This window comes from Notamacropus eugenii, chromosome 7, assembly GCF_028372415.1.
Source record: "Notamacropus eugenii isolate mMacEug1 chromosome 7, mMacEug1.pri_v2, whole genome shotgun sequence".
In the NCBI taxonomy this organism is placed as follows: Eukaryota; Metazoa; Chordata; class Mammalia; order Diprotodontia; family Macropodidae; genus Notamacropus; species Notamacropus eugenii.
Window position 1 is genome coordinate 128,424,809 of NC_092878.1, and position 20,037 is coordinate 128,444,845.

General features: G+C 39.6%; 1 protein-coding gene across 4 annotated transcripts in view; it reads left to right on the forward strand.

Moving 5' to 3' along the window:
• The window catches only part of CENPE (centromere protein E), a 92,344-nt gene that overhangs the window by 68,757 nt on the left and 3,550 nt on the right, over window positions 1-20,037 (forward strand). For all 4 annotated transcript variants that reach the window (XM_072624460.1, XM_072624459.1, XM_072624461.1 and 1 more), the window contains 10 exons: window positions 52-342; window positions 3,860-3,964; window positions 5,038-5,268; window positions 6,500-6,700; window positions 8,075-8,281; window positions 9,178-9,399; window positions 9,813-9,959; window positions 12,432-12,532; window positions 16,097-16,194; window positions 18,754-18,937. In XM_072624460.1, the coding sequence (XP_072480561.1) occupies window positions 52-342; window positions 3,860-3,964; window positions 5,038-5,268; window positions 6,500-6,700; window positions 8,075-8,281; window positions 9,178-9,399; window positions 9,813-9,959; window positions 12,432-12,532; window positions 16,097-16,194; window positions 18,754-18,937 (1,787 nt within the window). The remainder of the gene's footprint in view (window positions 1-51; window positions 343-3,859; window positions 3,965-5,037; window positions 5,269-6,499; window positions 6,701-8,074; window positions 8,282-9,177; window positions 9,400-9,812; window positions 9,960-12,431; window positions 12,533-16,096; window positions 16,195-18,753; window positions 18,938-20,037) is intronic.

A 20,037-nucleotide genomic window follows, 5' to 3' on the forward strand; every position in this document is an offset into this window, starting at 1 on the left:
AACCCCCACGTTCGCATACTGTTTACTTTTTTTTTTAATCTGTGTCTCAAGATCCTAAAGCTTCAAGAAACAGAAGAGATGCTTCTTAGTTTGAGAAAAGAGGTGAAGGAGACTAAGCTCCAAAGGCAATCGCTGTGTCAGTTGGAGGAGCAGTTGAAGAATGTGAATCACACGTTGTCCCTGGTAGAGACAGAGAAACTGGACTTGACTCAGAAACTTGATTCAAGTCTTAGAAAAATGAACACTGTCATCCAGGAAAGAGATGTCCTGAAGGAGACAGAGAAGGCTCTCCAAATGGAAATAAACAGTTTGAAAGAAAGTCTGAAGAAGAACAGAGCCCTGGTGAGAAGTGTTTTACCCTGGTGATAATCTCCTGTTGGCTGAACACAAATGAGAGGTTGTTCCAGCTGTAGAGGGGAGCTGGGAACAAAGCTTTTCAGAAGGTGGTCGATGCTGGGGAGACCATGCTCCCCATTCCATTCACTTTCCATTCACTTTCCTCTTGTGATCCTCACAACTTTGCTAGATAGGCAAGGCAACACTTATCTCTTTTTGCAAATGAAAAAACTAATGCTCTAGTTAAGTGAGTAGCCTGAGGTCATAGGACTAGTAAGCTGTTAGGCCTGGAGCTAGAATCCAGGCTTCTCCTACAAATCCAGTGTACCTCTTGTGGCTGGGCTTTTTGAAAATGTAAAGTTCTGTCTGTATGCATGGTGGTCATACAGTAATCCAATCAATCAGTTAGTAAGCATTTATTAAGTACCTGCTGTGTATAGGAAGAACTATCCAATTATGTCACACTGGTACTACCTGTGAGTACCTTTGATGTAATAGTTCTCTCCGGCCCAACTCCTGCCATCATTCAAGGTGAATTCTGTATTCATCATCATGATTCTTCTAGCTTCCTGATCTCCCAGTTAATCAGCATCTTCACCCCACACGTCCTTCACCTCCTCTCTCTCAGCTTCCCATAGAAGGTGGTCTTCCTTGGATATTACATTGCTATTAAAGGCTGACCTTCTGATTCCCTTCTGAGCACGGTGTCTTCTCCGCTGGCCTCTCCCATCGCCTTCATTCTTCTTGGCTTGTTCTTTGCCCTGAATCTAACCTCCTGGTGCTCAGTCTCTCCCTACCCTGAGAGTCATTCTTCCAGAAAATGAAATGTGTCTGTTTCTATTTCCCTCTCTTTAGAGTCTTGAACTTATAATAGACCTTTTAACCAGGCCCTGCAGTTCACCTCACTTGAGCTCTCACGGCTGCCTCTCTGTCCTTGTATTGATCTCATTGAACTCCCTGCATAAGAAACTTTGTCTTTTAGCTCCTAACTACATCTCACTTCTCTGCTCAAAAGAGTTAAATCTTCTACTCCCCTGAGAAGGTTGAAAGTGTACATTGAACTCCTTCATTTCTCAGCCTACAAAATCATATCATCACCCAGCAGCTTATCCAGCAGCAAGGTGGTCTGATGGATAAAGTGCCAGCCCTGAAGTCAGGAAGTCCCAAGTTCAAATCCTGTCTCAGATATTTTACTAGCTGTGTGACCTAGAAAAATTACTTCATCTCTCTTTGCCTCAGTTTCCTGATCTATAAAATAAGGATAATAATAGCACCTACCTCTCAGGGTTGTTAGGAGAACCAAATGAGATAGTAATTGTAAGGTGCTTAGTACAGTGCATGGCAAATAGTAAGCATGATGTAAAAATTACCTAGCTACTTGTCCGTTGCTTCCCATCTCAGAAGATGAGGTGGCACTCATCTTTGCCAAAGTTAATCCCTCCACTTATAACCTTGAGCCCTTCTTCCCCATGTGTTTTAGAGTTGGGGCACTTGTTCATTCTCATGTTCTTGTTTTCCAACCCTTTATAGTAGCTCCTTAACTGCAAAGGCATCCCCATCATAAAAAAGATATTTCTACTAGGGACATGTAGGCAGATCATTATATAAAGATGTATATAAATGTCCACAGTAGACATTTGTAGATTAGGGCTAGATAAATACATCTGAGAATCATCAGCTTGGAATGAACATTGAATCCATAGCAGCTGATGAGATCACCAAGCAATGAGGAGCTGAGCTAGAGCTGAGGTCATATGAGTGGAGAGAAAGGCCAACTAGGAGAGATAGTGCCAACAAGACTTGGCAACTGATGAGATGTGATGCGAGAAAGGAAGTGAGGGAAGTCTGATCTGACCAGTACGGGAGAAATGGGTGCAAGGGTGGGAATGATGGGAGCCTATTCACTCAGTCTGACGAGAAGCATCCAGCCACTTCTTGATTCCTGTATCCAACAGGCCTTTTTTCTCCCTCCTGCCCACCCTTCCCCCCTATCTTTTTGTAGTTATTCCTTCATTCCTTGACTTGTATGAAACTCCATGGTTCTCCCACCTTTCTGGATATTCCTGTTTCTTTCATTAGGCTTTCTCCCTCCTCCTACCCCTTACGTCTCTCTCCCAAAACTTATTCTAGGCTCTCATCTCTTGTCTCCTGCTCATTTCCTTAGTGATTTATTCACTTCCATGAGTTCAGCTTTTACATTCCTGAATCCGTATCTCCAACTCCCAAATTTCTCCTGAATGGTAGGCCTGGATTTCAAGGTGCCTGTTGGACCAGTCTACCTTAGGGTTCGCTTGGCACTTCAAACACAGCATTTCTTAGACTTAGAACTCCAATCCTGCCCTAGTTCCGTACTCCCCTGCTTCTCACATCTTCCTAAGTACCCAGCTTTGAACATTCAGAGTCATCTTTAAATCTGCCACATCTGTCACCCTCACTTCAGTAGCCAAGTCCTGTCAATTTCTATCTCCACAATATCTTATACTTCTTCCTTCCTACATTTTACAGGACCTCCTCCACCCCTGACTTGGCCTTTGTCACTTCTCACATGAAAAATTGAAATATTCCCCAACCGGTCTCTCTAACTAATATTCCTTCCACTCTTTTATCCATCTTTTCCTTCAGTACTTGAGTTTCTCTGCAAATAGATCAAGGTCAACACTCCCTCCAAAGGAGCAGATACGTCTGTGAATACATGAGCGGGGCAAGTCACAGTCCATGCCTTCCCATCCTTTCTGATTCTTGGACATAACCTCTCATAAATCCTCCAGGGAGGATATATCCCAATCCACGTAGAAATGTCCACAATATTTCACAGAGCAGCAGCATTGGTCTTTCTAGTTTATAAATCTGATCATATCAGTCACCACGTGGTTTCCTACTTACTGCCTTGGGATTAAATACAAAAGCCTCATTCTGGATTTTTAAGGTCTTCCATGATTAGACTGCAGCTTATTTTTCAAGATTTGATTTCTACCACTCCTATTTATACACTATACATTCCAACCCAACTGGACTACCAGCCATTTTCTAATTTCCTTCTCTTCCCTCTCTCCTCTTTCTCTATTTAAATGTTTCTCTTCCTTTGGTCTGCCCAGATCAGATGCCACTCTATTCCTCCAGAAAGTCTTTCCTGACCTCTTCAAACTGAAAGTGATCTATCCTCTTGTGTATCTCATCCATCAAATGAGATATTTATAAAGTGCTTTGCCCAGTGCCTGATAGATAATTATTTATAGCTGTCTACACCTATACCAAGAAATATTTATAGACATAAAATCATGCCAGTTAACTACATGCAAGTGCATGGATTTCTACTAATTATTTCCCAAGAGCTTCAGCTATTGACAGAAATCAGGAATAATTGGGAACAATCTGGTTTAATTTTTTTTTTTTTTTGGTATAACTCCAAAACCAGCTGTTCTAAAAGATAATAGTTTACGGGGGCCAGATTCAGTTCCTAGGAAGAGGTATTCAAATACTGATGCATAGATTTTATGATTCATTCCTGAAATTTCCCCCACAGGACCAACCGAAGCCAAAAGAGCTGGTAAACAATGAAGAAAAAACAAAAGAGGACATCAAACAGCATCCTATTGAAAGTCTTAAAGAAAAGTACTTAAAGATAAACGTATGTGATAGCAATTTAAACTACTAAGACAGTATTTTCCTCCTGAGTGACTAGTTTTTCTCTGAAGGGGTAGCTACAAAAACTTAAAATATGGTCTGATACAGTGGTATCAAATTCAAATAGAAATAGATCCCTGTGATCACATGTTGTCTTAGAAAACCACAAATTAACCTCCCCTACACCGTGTTGTTCTTGGATAGTAGTTTTCCAGTCGTGTCCAACTCTCTTTGACCCCATTTTGGGGTTTTCTTGGCAAAGATGCTGGAGTTCTTAGCCATTTCCTTCTCCAGCTCATTTCACAGATGAGGAAACGGGGGCAAACAGAGAGACTTGCCCAGGGTCACACAGCTAGACAGTGTCTGAGGCCACTTACTGAGGGAGTTGAATCTTCCTGAGCCCAGGCCTGGCACTCTATCCACTGTGCCGTTTAGCTGCCCGTCTTTGCTGTATTGTATTTTTATTTATTTTGTTAAATATTTTCCAGTTATTTTCATCTGATTTAGGCTTCAGGGGCTGCAAGTTTGATACCTGTGGTCTAAGAGATAATCCACGCATGCGTTAATGAATTCTGCCATTTACTTTTAAGCTATTTTTGAGCCAATGAAAGTGTAGAAAAATGTTGGACATTTCATTAGTCACTCAGTCTTTTGGTATAGTTTAGTGATTAGTATGAAATGTTCAAATCTATGCTTTTGCTAGAGTTTTCATATGTTGCATATTTCATTAGTCTTACATCTGCTACCAACAAGATACTTGGTTTAACAACCAAGTCAGAAGATGAATTATTTTAGAGAATAGAAGGACAAGTTATTAATTTAATTTTTTTTTTCTGTGCTGGAGATACGTTAAGCAGCATTAAAATTCTGGCCATCAGAGATGTACCTATTAACTTTATATTTATTTGCACCTACCTTTTTTTGCACTTTTCCATAATTTTGTTCATTCAAAATAGGAATGGTTTTTAATAACTTTTCTCCTGCAGAAAGAATTAAAACTGCTGTTTTATAAAACTTTTTAAAGTATTTGATTGAAATAAACTCATGTCTTAATGAAGTGATTCTAATTTTCTTTAGGAACTTTTGAAGAAATACACAATGATGGAAAATTGCTGTGGGCTCTTGAACAGACTTTGTCATGACTTGAAAAGGGCATTTGAAAGCCAAAATCAACTCCAGGTCAAAGTTCAAGCATGCCTTTCTCATACTCCTCAGAAAACTAAAGCTGTTGCAAAACTTCTAGCTAGGAACAGGAGGTGTAATAACGATCTCCACTCAAGTAGCACATGCATTCTGAAAAAGCTGGAGGTACATGCTTCCATGGGATCTTTGATTTCCTCACATCACTCTCATTTCTCTTCCCTATTTTTCCTCTACCTCTTTTGATTTTTTTTTTTAAAGATTTTTTTCCTTTTATTCTTACTTGATTTTCAAAATCTTTTTTAGCCCTTTCATGACCTGAGACCAATTCATATTTTTCTTGGAGGCTTTGTTGTCTTCTGAGTTTGTGTTTTGGTCTTCCTTGTCATCAGAGTAACTTTCTGTGGTCATAATTTTTTTATGTTGTTTCTTGTTTTTTCCTGTTTCTTGACTTTTGACTCTTTGTTAAAGTGGGCCTCTGCTTTTAGGGTGGAGGGTGTACTGTCCCAAGCTCCAGGGACTATGTTCAGCTGTTTTCAGAGAGAGTTCTAGGGACTAAGTTTTCAGCCCTTCCAAGGTGGTAGGATCAAGGGAGAGGTGCGTTTGCTCCTCTCCTGGCCTGTGTTGTGGTCTGTGAGCAACACTCTTTTCTGCCCTGGAACTGTGACAAGGGTCCCTGCTCCATTGCTGCTCCAGGTTCTGGAGCTGGTCCTCCTCACCCTGGGATTGCCAACAAGGACTGCAGCTCGTACCTGAGTATGGGCTAGACAACAGAGTCCTGCCCTCAGTTCTAGCAAAGAGATCCTGTTATCTCCTTCTGATCAGTTTTTCAACCCCCTTCCTGTCTGTGGGCTGAAAGCTCCAGAAGCAACTGCTACCACTGTTGTGGCTCATTCAGCCACTCCCAAGGCCGGCCCCATTTGTGTTGGACTGTGCTCCACTCTCACTCAGGTGTGACAGACCTTTCCTGCTGACCTTCTAAGTTATCTTTGTCTGGAAAATTGTTTCACCTCATCCTTTTGTAGGTTCTGCCCCTCCAGGAGTTGTTTATGGCATTATTTAAAGGTGTTCGGAGGGGTTTTGCAGAGAGTTCAGGCCAGTGACTCCCTTATCTCCACCATCTTGGTGCTGCCGTCCCACATGACTTCTTCCACATAGTCATCTGCCACCAAAGCAGGAATAGGGTTACACCAAATTGTACTCTGTGTGTGATTTTAGTATTTGTGCCTTGGATTTACATCCTTCCATGGTTGTAGAACTCTTCTAATTAGAAAAAAGAATGTATTCCGTCTGCTCTCGTATCTTGTGTGCGCCAAGTTCACATTCTGAAGGAATGCATAAGTACCTTTGCATCTTATCTTAGTCAGTTTCCTAATCTGTCTCCTTTTCTTCCTGCTAGGGCGTGTTAAAGCGTGTTATCGATATAAGAAGAGAACATCATAATACCATCTACAGATCTGAAATGGACCTAATTGAGGAGGTAGAAAGGCAGAATGATTTGTTTATTAAAATGCAGCATCTTCAACAACACTCTGAGACAGGATCTCAGGAATTAAGTGACTATAGAAAATTGAGCCAAAAGATGGATCTGCATATCGAGGTATGATTTGGAAGGAGGATTTTTTTAAATGCTTTATGTATTCATAAAAAATAGTACTGCGTTTATTTAACAAAAAGGAAGCGAAAGATTTTTAGAGCTATATCTTGTTAAGCCCTAGTATTGAGAGCAATGGACAGCCTCATTTCAGAGTTCCCCACGTACACAGTGACCAAATACCTCTTTCATGAAGATGTTTATACTAAAGAAGATCAACTCTTAAGAATATTTTCCAAGGCCTAATTTATCCAAAGCTGAGGAGTTTTGCATCTCTTTGACACTGTCCTAGCAATGAGCAAGTAGCCCTACTTCTCAGCAAACCTCACAACCTCTACGTGGGTTAGACAAAAAGCTAGGCCCAGAAGAGTATTGATAGTTGAGTTTATAATAATCCAGTTTGAGTTAAAGTAAAAAATTTCCATATTCCACTTCCTTTTAGAAGTGTTAAAGCCTTTAAGATATGTAGAAGTCAAAAATATTAATCATAAGATCATAGAGTCTAAATTGGAAGGGACCTTAGGAAAAACCACATCCAACCCTATACATAAGGCCTGCAGGGGTTAAATGCCCAAGGTCATACAAGTAGTAAGTAAGTAGCAGACCCACTGATTCCAAATTGAGATTTATTTGCATTGCACCACTATCATCATAAGAGTTAGCCAAAGGTGAGAATATATGCAAATACAATAGGGTAAACTATTTTTATATGTCCTTAAGTTTCCATTTCCATGAGAACCTTTAACTATGTAAGACATAATGCCTGCCCCTTGAACCCATCTACTGTATGTTTGCACAGAAATAGCCATTTTCCAGCTTTGAGGAGCCTCATAGAGCTAGTATTGCCACTGAGTAACACTGAGGATAAGTAAACATAAGGTTTGTCATCCTGTTGATGAAATATGGGCTGGGATTTAGAATTAGAAAGGACCCTGGAGAGCCTCTTGCTCATTTTACAAGTAAGTCACTCTCACATTCAGTAGGAATGAAGATTCAACCCAATTCGTTTTCATACCATTTCATTATCCACTCCCCAATCTGCCTCATCACCTCTACAGTTTGTTATATAATATAACATAACATAACGTAATATAATATAATGGCACATTTCTGGCAGATTTTAAATCAGACAACTAGAGTTTGGGGAGAAGCAACTTTACTGTAGCTCATGTTCCCTGCCAAAGTATGTACTATAAATTGCTAGATTAAGTTCTCCGCATTCGAATTACACTCTTAATTTACCTTAAAATATTAAGCTCTCTGAGGGATTTGAGTTTGGTATTGGCCTCCATTTTTATCATTTAGAACAGTGATGAAATTTGATGGCATGGTTTCATAAAGTCTTCCTAGAACTCAGGAAATTAATACTGTTCTCCACAGCAAATTCTCAAGGATGTTTCAGAGACTCAAAATGACATCAACAACATGGTCACAGAATTCCAAAAATTGCTAAGTGCTAAGAAAGAAATTATCTTGTCCCTGGAAATGTGCTTAAGCACACATCTTGATATGGAAAACCTTAAAATAATACAGGATGAGAATGACAGAATTGTTCATGTAAATAACTCGTATCATAATAAAATAAAGGTGAGTGTGATTTTTTCCCCATTTTTTTTCTTTATAATTAATGAAAAATTTACTTTATGCAACAAATGCTTCTACGTAATATAGTAAAGATAGTCACTTTGTGTATAACATTTACAATCACAATTAATGGTCTTTAAAAGAAGGGAACAAATTCCATCTAAGCAAAATATTGAGGATAAGTGTCATTCCCTTTTACTGTTCCTTCTCCACTTTGTTGTGGTACCTGAAGCTCGTGGGACCATTAGCTCATAGATCTAAAGCTGGAAGCAGCATGAGATGGATTGCCTTGCTATCTTCATTTTACAAGAGGAAGGTTAATTGCCTAAAGTCACAAAGGTGACAAAACCAAGAATCAAGCCCAGATGCTCTTATTCTATATCCAGTGTTCTTCTCACTGTACCATGCCTCCCCAAGCCACCTCCCTGTTCCAGTACCCCCAGAGCTCATTGTTGTGAACTCGGGCATACAGGAAAGTGAGAAAGAAGGCCCAGCTTGCTGCTGAGGCCCAGGTCCCAAAGAGTTGGTCTGCTTTGACAGGATCACCACCATCCGGGGTTTGGTTCTTGGCTTGAGAGGATTAGAAACTAAGTTTAATTAGTGCTTCTTGTCCAAACACGTGTACAGGCTACACTACAATATTCTACTTCACTTATGTCTTAGCTTGTCATTATCCCTGGATACACTAATCAGTTCTCTCTAGCCCTCTTGAACCATACATATGTACTCATGGTGGCATTGTGTTGCCTTTCACAGCAACAGAAGTGACCTGTGTATTTGGCCACTTGTAATGCTCAATCAATTTGTATCCCTGTCATTTCAAGAAAAGTGTCTTGCACTTTTAATAATATACACTTAACAATACATTTGATAAACATTAGTTTCATTGGGCTGGATAGGCTATTATGAATGAATCAACTGAGTTTGAGGACAGAAGCCTTGCTGTACGTAAAGAATGGGAACTTGAACTGAGACAAATGAAGGACCAGAATGACGAAATGGCAAAGATGTTCCAAACTGGAAAGACTACCCTTCTACCACTGGACGACCTGGATGCTCTTACTGTAGGAGAAAATAAGAGGCATCATCTTAAACTGAGGCACACAAGACAGACCACAAAGGTATAAAAAAGAAAATCACGGTTTTACCTCACTTTTACACTTAACCTGCAACCTTTCTTTTACAGTTACATTCCTACATGATTTCTTTAAAACAAAAATACTTATATATGTGTATATATACATATATGGGTATATTATCAACCGGCAGTTATAACTTCACAAAACTTAGGTAAAACTGGGTTTATTACAAGAGAAATGAACATGCATGTGGAATGCATCCAGATAAGAGATTAAATTTGGCCTCTTTCCTCAACTTTTTGGCTCCAGCTGATGCCTAGTTGTAAAAGTTATTTAAAAATATTTACCAAGTGGAACATATTGTCAGCTTTGTTTAAGTTTAAATAACTTTATTTTGTTTCTCCCTTTACCTAATACCTCTCAAGTATCATTTTAACGTGGATTCGTGTTGATAGGAAATTCAAGAAACTGCATTTCATGAAGACAAAGAAAACAAACATAAACAAGAGGAAATTGATCAGATACAGAAAAACCTTGAAATGGTTAAAGTTGTGAGTAACAAACATCTTCTGAGTCAACAACCAGCGGTACAAAATTGTCAGGTGAGCTCCTAGAGAAGTCTTTCTGCAGTTGTTGTACAGTCAACTTTGGAGAGGATGTGTGATCCATTTTTAAAATTTCCTCTTCCATGAAATGCCAGAAACAATGCAGCCTGAAAAAAAATCAGTTTTATTTTCACTTGGAAATTCTCCTTTTCCTACCACCCCCACCTACTGGGAATTTTTCTTAACCATTTTTCCTCTTATTTCCCTGTAGGATGAGGGATGTGTGTGTGTGTGCATGTGGGTGTGTGTATTCTTCCTTTCTTCGACCAGTTCAGAAGAGAGAGTCCAGTGTCACCTGGTCCCATCCCCTCCACTGCCTCCTTCTTGTTGTATAGATTTCTCCTTGGGCATTCCATTTAAATGAGTTAAATTTCCCCATTCTTTCTCTCCTAACCTTTCCCAATGTGTTCCTCTTCCCAACCCTTTCCCATCTCCAATTATATTTTCATCTGGAAAAAAAGTATAATACCTATTAAATATTGATATTATTACTAGTTCCAAGAATAACTATTGTTTCCCCTTCCATGTGCATCTTAATGGAGTGTTCTTTTTTTAAAAAATACCTATTATAGACTCAACTAAAAAGTTCATTGAAATAATTAATAATTTTGGTAGAGTAGCAGGATATAAGGTAAATCCTCAGAAATCATCAGCATTCCTATATGTCACCAACAAGATCCTGCAGGAAGCGATAGCTAGAGATACTCCATTTAAAATAACTCTAGACAGTATAAAATACCTAGGAAAACACCTATCAAAACAAGCCCAGGATCTATGTGAACAACACCATAAAAAACTGGAAACTTCAAAAACCTTTTTGAAGGCAATCTGACATCCTTTGGCTAGCTGCAAATGGCCCAAGGGCTGCAAGTTGTGCAAACCTGTCTTGAACTCTTATTATAAGGCAGTAATTATCAAAACTATCTGGCACTGGCCAGTAGAAAGGTAGATCAGTGGAACAGAGTAGACATAACAATCTACAGCAAGAAATGACCATACCAACCCAGTGTTTGACAAGTGTAAAGACTTAAGTTTTTGGGATAAGAATTCACTGTTTAGTAAAAATTGTTAAAGCTGGAAGCAGTCCGGCAGGATAGATGAACAATTTATGAACAAGAGATAGAGAATGTTGTGAGATGTAAAGTGGATAATTTTGATTACAACAGATTTAAAAAGTTTTGTATAAATAAAACAAATGTAGTCCAGATTAGAAGGAAAGCAGAAAAGGGGGGGGGGGGATTTCATAGACAGTCCCTCAAATAAAGGCCTCATATCTGAAATATATATAAAGAACTTTGTCAAATACATAAAAATGTGAGTCATTCCTCAATTGATAAATGGTCAAAAGATATGAATAGTCATTTTTCCGATGCAGAAATAAAAACAATTTGTAGTCAGATGAAAAAAATGCTCTCGATCATTATTGATTAGAGAAATGCAAATTAAAACTACCTTGAGAGATACCATTTTACACTTACCTAGTTGGCTAAAATGAGTGAAGGGGTAAGTGACAAATATTGGAGGAGATTGCAAAAATTGGGACTTTAATTCATTCTTGGTGAATCTGTGAGCTGATCCAACCATTTTGGAGAGAATTATGCCAAAAGAGCTATTACGCTGCCTATACCAGGGGTGGGGAACCTGCATCCTTGAGGCTGTATGGCCTCAAATGTGGCCTTTTGACTGAGTCCAAGTTTTATAGAACAAATCCTTTTGTTAAGGGGAATTGTTTTGTGAAGTTTGGATTCAGTCAAAGGGCTGCATTTGAGGACCTAGAGGGCCACATATGCCCTTGAGGCCCCAGATTCCCCACCCCTGAAATTGTGGTATATATTCATGATGGAAGATGACTGTGCTATAAGAAACAATGAGCTCACTGACTGTAGAAAAAAGCATGGAGACACTACCACTAAATAATGAAGGGCAAAATGAGCAGAGCCAAGAGAACGCTCTATATAGTAACAGAAGTGTTGTTTTAAGAATGATGTTGAGTAACCAGGTCATTCTGTTATAAATATCCAGATTAACTGCAAAGATCCTGGGAAGGAAGATGCTATTGAATCTAGAAAAAGAACCGACATATGTTATGTGTGTGTGCATGTGTATACGTGTGTGTATGTGTATATATGCAATATCTATCTGTGTCTAAGTATACACACACGTACAGATTTGTGTCCAGTAGCCATCTCAGATTTGAAGTGGGGTGGGGGAGGGGGAAACATCACATGATAATTTTGTTGTATATTTAAAAAGAACAGCAAGTTGTACATGATGGATCTGCAATTTCAGGTACAAACATCAATTTTCATATCCCACTTTGTTAGACAAATGCTTGTTTTATTAAGTTCACAATAAAATAGATAATTTTTAATTAAAAAATAAAAATACCTGTTATTCAGTGGTGTTGAAATTCTAGCTACTCCTCAAATTTGATTCTTGATTTTTATTCCCCCTTAAATTTCCTAAAAGGATGTTCCAACTGCGTCTAGCAAAGAAACTGATGATCTCAAGATGAAATTGGTGAAGTTGAACATGGAAAAAATGAATGAGTCCAAGAAGTTTGAAAAAGAGTATGTTTTTGGTTTTTTCTCAGAGCCTGTAATGTAAATATTTAGACTCAAGGATTTACCTGGCATAACTGGTTAAACAAAGAGTAGCCATTATATACTTTTCATTGGTTGTAGGAGAAAATAATTCATGGCAAAGATCACACCTCTTTCTTAAAGATATGTTGTTGGATTTGTGACTTATAAATGATGCTCTTCGCCTTAATTATTTAAAGACAAATTTGAATCCTAATTGGATCAAGCCAATATAAGTAATGTTGCTTATGACCTGCTTTACATTACATAGGAAAGCTAGAGATGATCCTCATTTTTACATCTGAAATTATGTATCTTTATTGTTGCTATTTTGTGATTTTTTTCAGTTGTGTCATTTGGCAGAGATACTAGAGTGGTTTACCATTTCCTGCTCCAGCTCATTTTATACATAAGAACCTGAGGCAGACAGGGTTAAGTAACTTGCCCACAGTCACATAGCTAGTAAGTGTCTGAAGCCAGACCTAACTCAGGAAGATGAGTCTTCCCAACTCTAAGCCCAGCACTCTACTGATGGTGCCACCTACTTGCCCAGCTCTATATCATTACCTACACAAGTGCATATTCATCTTCAAGGTTTAGGTTGTAAAGCTTTTTTTAAATCCTTTATACTTTTTCTTTCTTCCATGTGTACTTGTATCATGATTGTCTTTTGTGGAATAACATAAGCCGCAGAGGCACAGTAATAATGCCGTCTTTTAAGACTGATTTGTGCATACTCTTCCTGGAGTATATATCATTTTTTTGTTTGTATGTTACACAATGTAGTCTAATGGAAGGAGCATTATAGTCAAGTGACTCTCTACTGTCTACCCACTTGTATGACCTTAAATAAATCACATGGCTTCTCTAACCTCACTTTCTTCACATGTGAAAATAAGGACATTGGACTATGTCCCTTGCCACCATAAAATTCTATGACTTTACATGTGGCTACTTAACAAATATTATATGATGATGACTTTCTGCTGGTTTTGGAGCCCAATTGAGGGTACCTACCTAGCTAGCCTTTAAATTCTTTATTATTTGTCCCAGCTTAAAAAAAACAGTTAATGCTCGTAGCCAGAAAGAACAGATAACAATTTCATCAAACTTACTCTTTATTTTCTGTTAGTAAAATCTAATTCATTTAAGTTAGAAGCTTTCCTTCTATGTTCATAATATCTAAAAAATTTTACTGATGACTTTCACCCATTTTGCAATCACATCAGGAATCACTCACATATTTTCATATCCTATTATAATAAAGGCTGATGACAATGACCTTGTTTGCTTTGCTAATAGATGATAGATAGCAATTTATGAATTGCTACTTCTGTTCTGTGAGCAGTGACTCATTCTGGTTTTAGTCAGAATACATATTCACCTTAGACCGAGTCACAGTTGGAATCTGCCTTCTTATTTTTGGGGATAGTCTTGTGTCCTTATCACTCCTGGTATTTTTTATGTTCTTTAGAAGGTTCCAGTGCCATGTTATTATATATAGCCTAGATATTTATGCTGCCACCTTAGGTTCTTCCCTTTCAATGGAATTTTATCGTGATTGTTGTGTGTCCCTTTATTTTTAAAGATCAACTCTATCTCTCAAGGGGTATTTTAGCCCAATCATCCAAGTTAAACCTAGTTAATTTTCCAAAATATCGATCAAAACATTTATTCAATACTTGCTATATTCCAGGCACTGTATTAGGTGATTGATATAAAAGTAAAAGTGAAATAATCCCAGCACTCAAGAAGCTTAAATGCTATCTGAGAAAATAAACCTGTATTTATTTATCTATATACAAAATGGATAGAAGGTAATGGTGGGGGTCAGAGGAGAACTAGCTGCTAAGAGGTTTACTGAGCCTTGTAGGAAACTAGGGATTCTAAGAGGCAGAAATGATAAGGAAATGTATTTTGGGCATAGGGGTAACCATTGCAAAAGCACCTAGACTGGAGATGGAGTGCTCCCAAGTCTGGGCTGTAGAGTGCCCGAATGGAAGTGATATGAAATAAGACTGGAAAGGTAAGTCAGAGCCAGGGTGTGAGGAACTGGGAATGCCATGTAGATATCTAGTGCTAGGGAACTGCTGGTGTTTGGTGAGTGACACAGTCAGACACAAACATTGGGAAATAGTGTGGGAAAGATGAATCGGAGTGAGAAGGAACTTGAGTCAGATCACCTAGGAGGCTGCTGCAGTACTTTAGGTCAGGATAGGGGAGCTTGGTGGCCTAATGGATAGAGTGCTGGGACTGGAGTCAGGAAGACTCATCTCCTGAGTTCAAATCTGGCCTCAGACACTTACTAGCCATGTGACCCTGGGCAAGTCACTTCACCCTGTTTGTCTCCATTTCTTCATCTATAAAATGAGCTAGAGAAGGAAATGGCAAACCACTCGGCTATCTATGCCATGAAAACCCCAAATGGGGTCACAAAGAGTTCAATGTGCCTGAAGCAACTCAATTGACATCAGGAAGAGGAAAGTGTTCTAGAAGTTCTGGAAGTAGAAATGGCGAGATATGTCAGCTGATGAGAGATAGAAGGTGAAGATGATATGGACAGTCCTGCTCTGAAAAGTAAAAAGGACACTTGGAAGATGGTTGGACTTTGAAGGAAAGATAATGCATTTTCTTTTAGACCTGTCTGAGTGGGACATCCAGTCCAAAAATGTCCAGGAGGCAGTTGGTGATGAGGGATTGGATCTCAGGAAATAGAGAAGGACGGGGTTTCTGGACATGGGAGTCATCTTCATAGGGAAGATAATTGAATCCATTGTAGCCTAAGGAGGGTGTAAAGAGGAGAGAAAAGAGCCCACACCATCACTTTGGGGACATACCATTTAGGTAAGGTGATATAGAGGACTAGAAAAAGATGTGCCTTAATGCCAGTTAGATGTTACTCCTCGTGCCTTTTTCCTTTTCATTACATGAAGTGTATCATTCTGTATATTCTGGCACTGGTACTACTCATTAAAAATGAAGGCATTTTGAATTTTTGATTTAAGTGAGTAGAGAAAAAGTAGAGCATACAAGTTCAGACAGTACTTCCTAGAATTTGGGCTGAAAAGGGCATAAGGAAAAGCTATACTTGTGACTTCATTGGAGTGGGGAACTTGCCTGGAGTGAGGAACTTTCCCTACCAGCGCAACCCCCTCCTGCAACCAGTAGTCTCAATGAGTTGTCTAGAACACAAATGACTTGGCTAAGGTCACCCAGCCACTAATGTCATCAGAAGACTTACACCCAAGTCTTCTTGGCTCTAAGGTCAACTCTGTCTCCACTAAACCACAATACCCCTTTTGGCTGAGGAGAAAAAAAGAACAAGTAGAGGGCCATAGCAAGAAGCATATCAAAAGAGTTTGTGGCATAATGTTAAAAGTACAAAACTATGATTGAGTATTTTGGGTTTTGTTTGGGGTTTTTTGAGAGCTCTCAGGTCATCAGTGCAGGGTTACTACCTCATACTTATTCTTTCCCTGCTGTTACTTACTGCCAATTTGTTGGACTGGTGTTGTTAATCATTATTTGCTTTCCTTTATGATTCTTTATTAGAATTGCTTCTAAAACTGCCATAATAGAGCATCAGGAAGAAATTATAAGGCAGCTGAAGGAAAATCTTAGAAGAGCTGAGCAGTGTAATGACATCTCAAGTAAGTACGGAATGGAAATGTTTCATTCCCTTCCTCTTTTGTGTTTATATCCTCCATGTGGTCACATTTTTATATCAGCTTCAGGAGGCTACCATAGTCTAAAAAAGTCTTAGAGCTTAAAAACACGCTGATTTAATTTCCCTCGTTGGTCAATAACTATTAATAAGGTAATCTATACCATTCGGTTGTCATCTTTATTTGAACTGATGTAGTTTCCCTTAGTTTATCATAGCCTTACTGCCTGTTTAATAAGAGACTTATGAAATTAAGACACATTTGAGCAATCAGGTATTTGTTAAGCCCCTGTTGTGTGCTGGCCCTAGGGGTTTAGAAAGTCCAAAGAACGAGAACAATCCTTACTTGTTTTGAGCACACATCTACTGGGGGGATAGCAGGTACATATAAAATCATAAAGCATAAGTCTAAAGTTATCATGCACACAAACGGAGTAGTTCAATCCATGGTACTTTGGGAGAGAGGGTACTTGCAGTTGAAGAGGAGAGAAAAGGCTTCATGCAGAATATGTTGCCTCAGCTGCGTCTTCCAGAAAGAGAAAGGTAGAGCTAAGGAGAGAGTTCACTCCAGCCTTTTAGGCTGGAAGAGACATAAGAGAAGGAGTGAGTATCTTATGTGAGGGACAGAGAAAGCCAAGTTAGTTAGGGTGTGTCTCATCATGCAAGAGGGCAGGAGTCATGTCAAATGAGGCCAAAAAGACACATTCTATAGGGCTTAAAAGCTAAACAGAGAAGTCTGTATTTTATCCTAAAGGCATTAATTAGGAAACCACTAGAGTTGATTGAGTAGCGGAGTCACACGGTCATATCTGTGCTTCAGAAAAATGACTTCAGCAGCGCTGTATATCATGGCCTAGAATCTAGAATAGGGAGAGACTTGAGACTATTACAGGTGTGTGTGTGTTTGTCCTCCGTTGTGGAAGAAGACCATGCCATCAGAAAAATGATGACATGACTTGCGCTTGACTTTGTTTTGAGTGAGGGAGGGCTGTGCAGGTCACCAGCCTCACTTCTCCTCCAGAGCCATCTGAATCCAGTGACCAGATATTCATCAGGATGACTGGAGATGACCCAGGATGAGGCAAATGGGGTTAACTGACTTGCCCAATGTCACACAGCTAGTGAGTGTCAAGTGTCTGAGGTGAGATTTGAACTCAGGTCCTCCTGACTCCTGCACTGGTGCTCTATCCACTGCACCGTAGCTGCCCCGGTGGCTATTACAGTAATCTAGGCAAGAAGTAAGGAGGATTCAAGTGGGTGTAGACAATGGGTCAGATACAAAAGAGGTTAGGTAGATGTAGGAACTGATTAGATATGTGAGGTATCCAGTGTAATGCCCAAGGAATGAATTTGGGAGGCCAGAAGAATGGTGATGCCTTCTGGTCACAGAAGTAAGAAAGTTCTGCAGAGAGGAGGGCTTGAGAAGTAAGATACTCACTTCCATTTTAGATGTGTTGATTTTAAGATCTCTGGGATATCTAGCTTGAAATGTCCAATAGACAAATGGTCGTGTTCAAGGAAAAGGCTGGAACTGGTTCTGAAAGTCAGCTGCATAGAGATAAGTTAAATTCATGGAAACTCATGAGGTTCCCATGAGCAGGAGAGTAAAAGGAGAAAAGACCCCAGGGCAGAACTTTGGGGAATATTCAGTTTGGGGATTCACATGAATGGAGAGCCAGCCAAAGAGACTGAGAAGGAATAGTCAGACAGGCAGGAGGTAAATGAGGAGAAAACAGCATAAAAAAACCTTAGAGAAAGGATGCAGGAGGGGAAGGGAGTCAACAATGTGGAATTCAGCAGGTAGGTTATAAAGGATCTGGGCTTTGTCCATTCAGAAATCTCCATCCCCTAATCCTTCTCTGCCACACTACAGCCACCCTCAGGTCCGCATCACCTCCTCTCTAACCCATAGCAATAGCTTGCTGTTTGATTTCCCTGCTTCAGTTTCTTCACTCCACTCCATCCTCCACTCAGCTGAAAATTTGTTCTTCCTAAAATGCAGATCTGACCATATCACCTCCAGTAGCTTCTTGTCTCCAAGATCAAATATGTATTCCTCTTTTTGGCTTTCAAAGTCCCAGCTTGCCCCTTTCCTTCCTTTCCTGTCTTCTAACTCCCCCGTGTACTCTGCGATACACTGACACTGGTCTCACCCTCCACCTCCCAAGTCTGGGCTTTCCCCTCTCTGTCTCCCATTGCCTGGAACTCTCTCCCCCTTCTTATCTTTGCTTCCTGGCTTCCTTCAGATCTCAGCTAAAATCTCACCTGCAAAAAACCTTTACCTAATCCTATTCAGTGCCAGTGTCTTCCCTCTGAGATCACTCCCAATGAATTCTATGTAGACCTTGTGTGCACAATTTTTACTAGACAGTGAGGTCCTTGAGAGCAGGTACACTGGTTTTTGCCTTTTTGTCCTGACACAATTTGATGTGGTACTTCTTGGTAGAATATCAAACTCCAGCAGAGTGTTTTCTTCATATTGTGCCTTTGCACAATACAAAGGCTCTCTGATTTCTGGTTTAAATGTATTTGCTTCCCTCACCAGTTGTAGAGCCATCTGGTCATGCCCAGGCTTCCCACACACCACTGACCTGTGGGGGCGGCAGTGGTATTATACAGAGCACAAAAGCACTGATTTTAAAAGCGGATCGGGTGAGGCTGGAGAGAGAGATTAGCAAGTTAAAGCAACAGAATGAATATCTGACAAGCCATCAGAGTCAGCTATCAAGGTAAGAGCTGCTCATGGGGAATATATTTACTGCATTATGTTTATCAGGTCTGGGTGCACTTGAAATGTTTCTTTGCAAATGATGGGTAAAATCTAGAAAGCATATTACAAATGCTGTTGCTTTAGGAAGGAGAGTAGCAACATCTATTTTGAATTCAGCCGCTTTTCAGCCAACCTCAGTACCCCAAAGCTGACATGCTTTAATTTATAAGAGAGCCATCCAGTGTTAAAACTGGGAGGGATCTCAAGACACCAGGTGGTCCAGCATTTCTCAAAGTGCCGTCTGGTACTACACTACTTATCTATAAACCAAGGAAAGGGGATATAAAGCTGCTATTGGCAAACCTACTGGGGACGGGAAGAAGGGACATCTTCAAGGATGACAACCTCCATAGCTTTCCTGCTCAACACACTGATGCCAGAACACTTGAACCAATAGCATTTGGCCAGAAAGCTAGATTTCCCTTGGTCCTCATTAAATAACTGATCGTAGATGTTATTGCAGCCAGAAATATTTTATAATAGCTGACATTTACATAGCACTTAGTATCTTATTTAATCTTCCCAACGCCCCTGAGGGTGATGCTATTAATTGAAGAAACTAAGATTCTGACAGGTTAGGAGCCAGAGTCTAGTGACTAGCTATAGTCACACATTTACAAAGTGTTCCAGACCCACCTCAGCTTTTCGCAGACTCCCAAGTGCAGCATTCCATAAAGGACATTTATTTTTCCCACCACTGTTTGCGATTCATGTTCTTGTATCTCCTTGGTAAGTCAGGCAACCACATTAAAATCATGTCTGTTTTCTACTTTTTCTGTGATTGTCCTTACTTTAGTGTAATCATCTTTTCCACATAACTCTTTTACAAAGTATATTTTAATTACCATAGGAGAGAGAGGGTGGATGCTGTTAAGGTAATAGGGCCTACACCTTAATCTAGCATAGTTCATTGGTAGCAACAGGCTGGAAACTTAGACTAGGTGCTTAAGTTCTAGTTATTTTGATGATGTTCATTTTTTTAAACATCACTGTGTATGTCCTTTTAATCAGGTCTGAATGTTTAGACAATGGTGGAATACTTGGTTAAACTAAGATTCT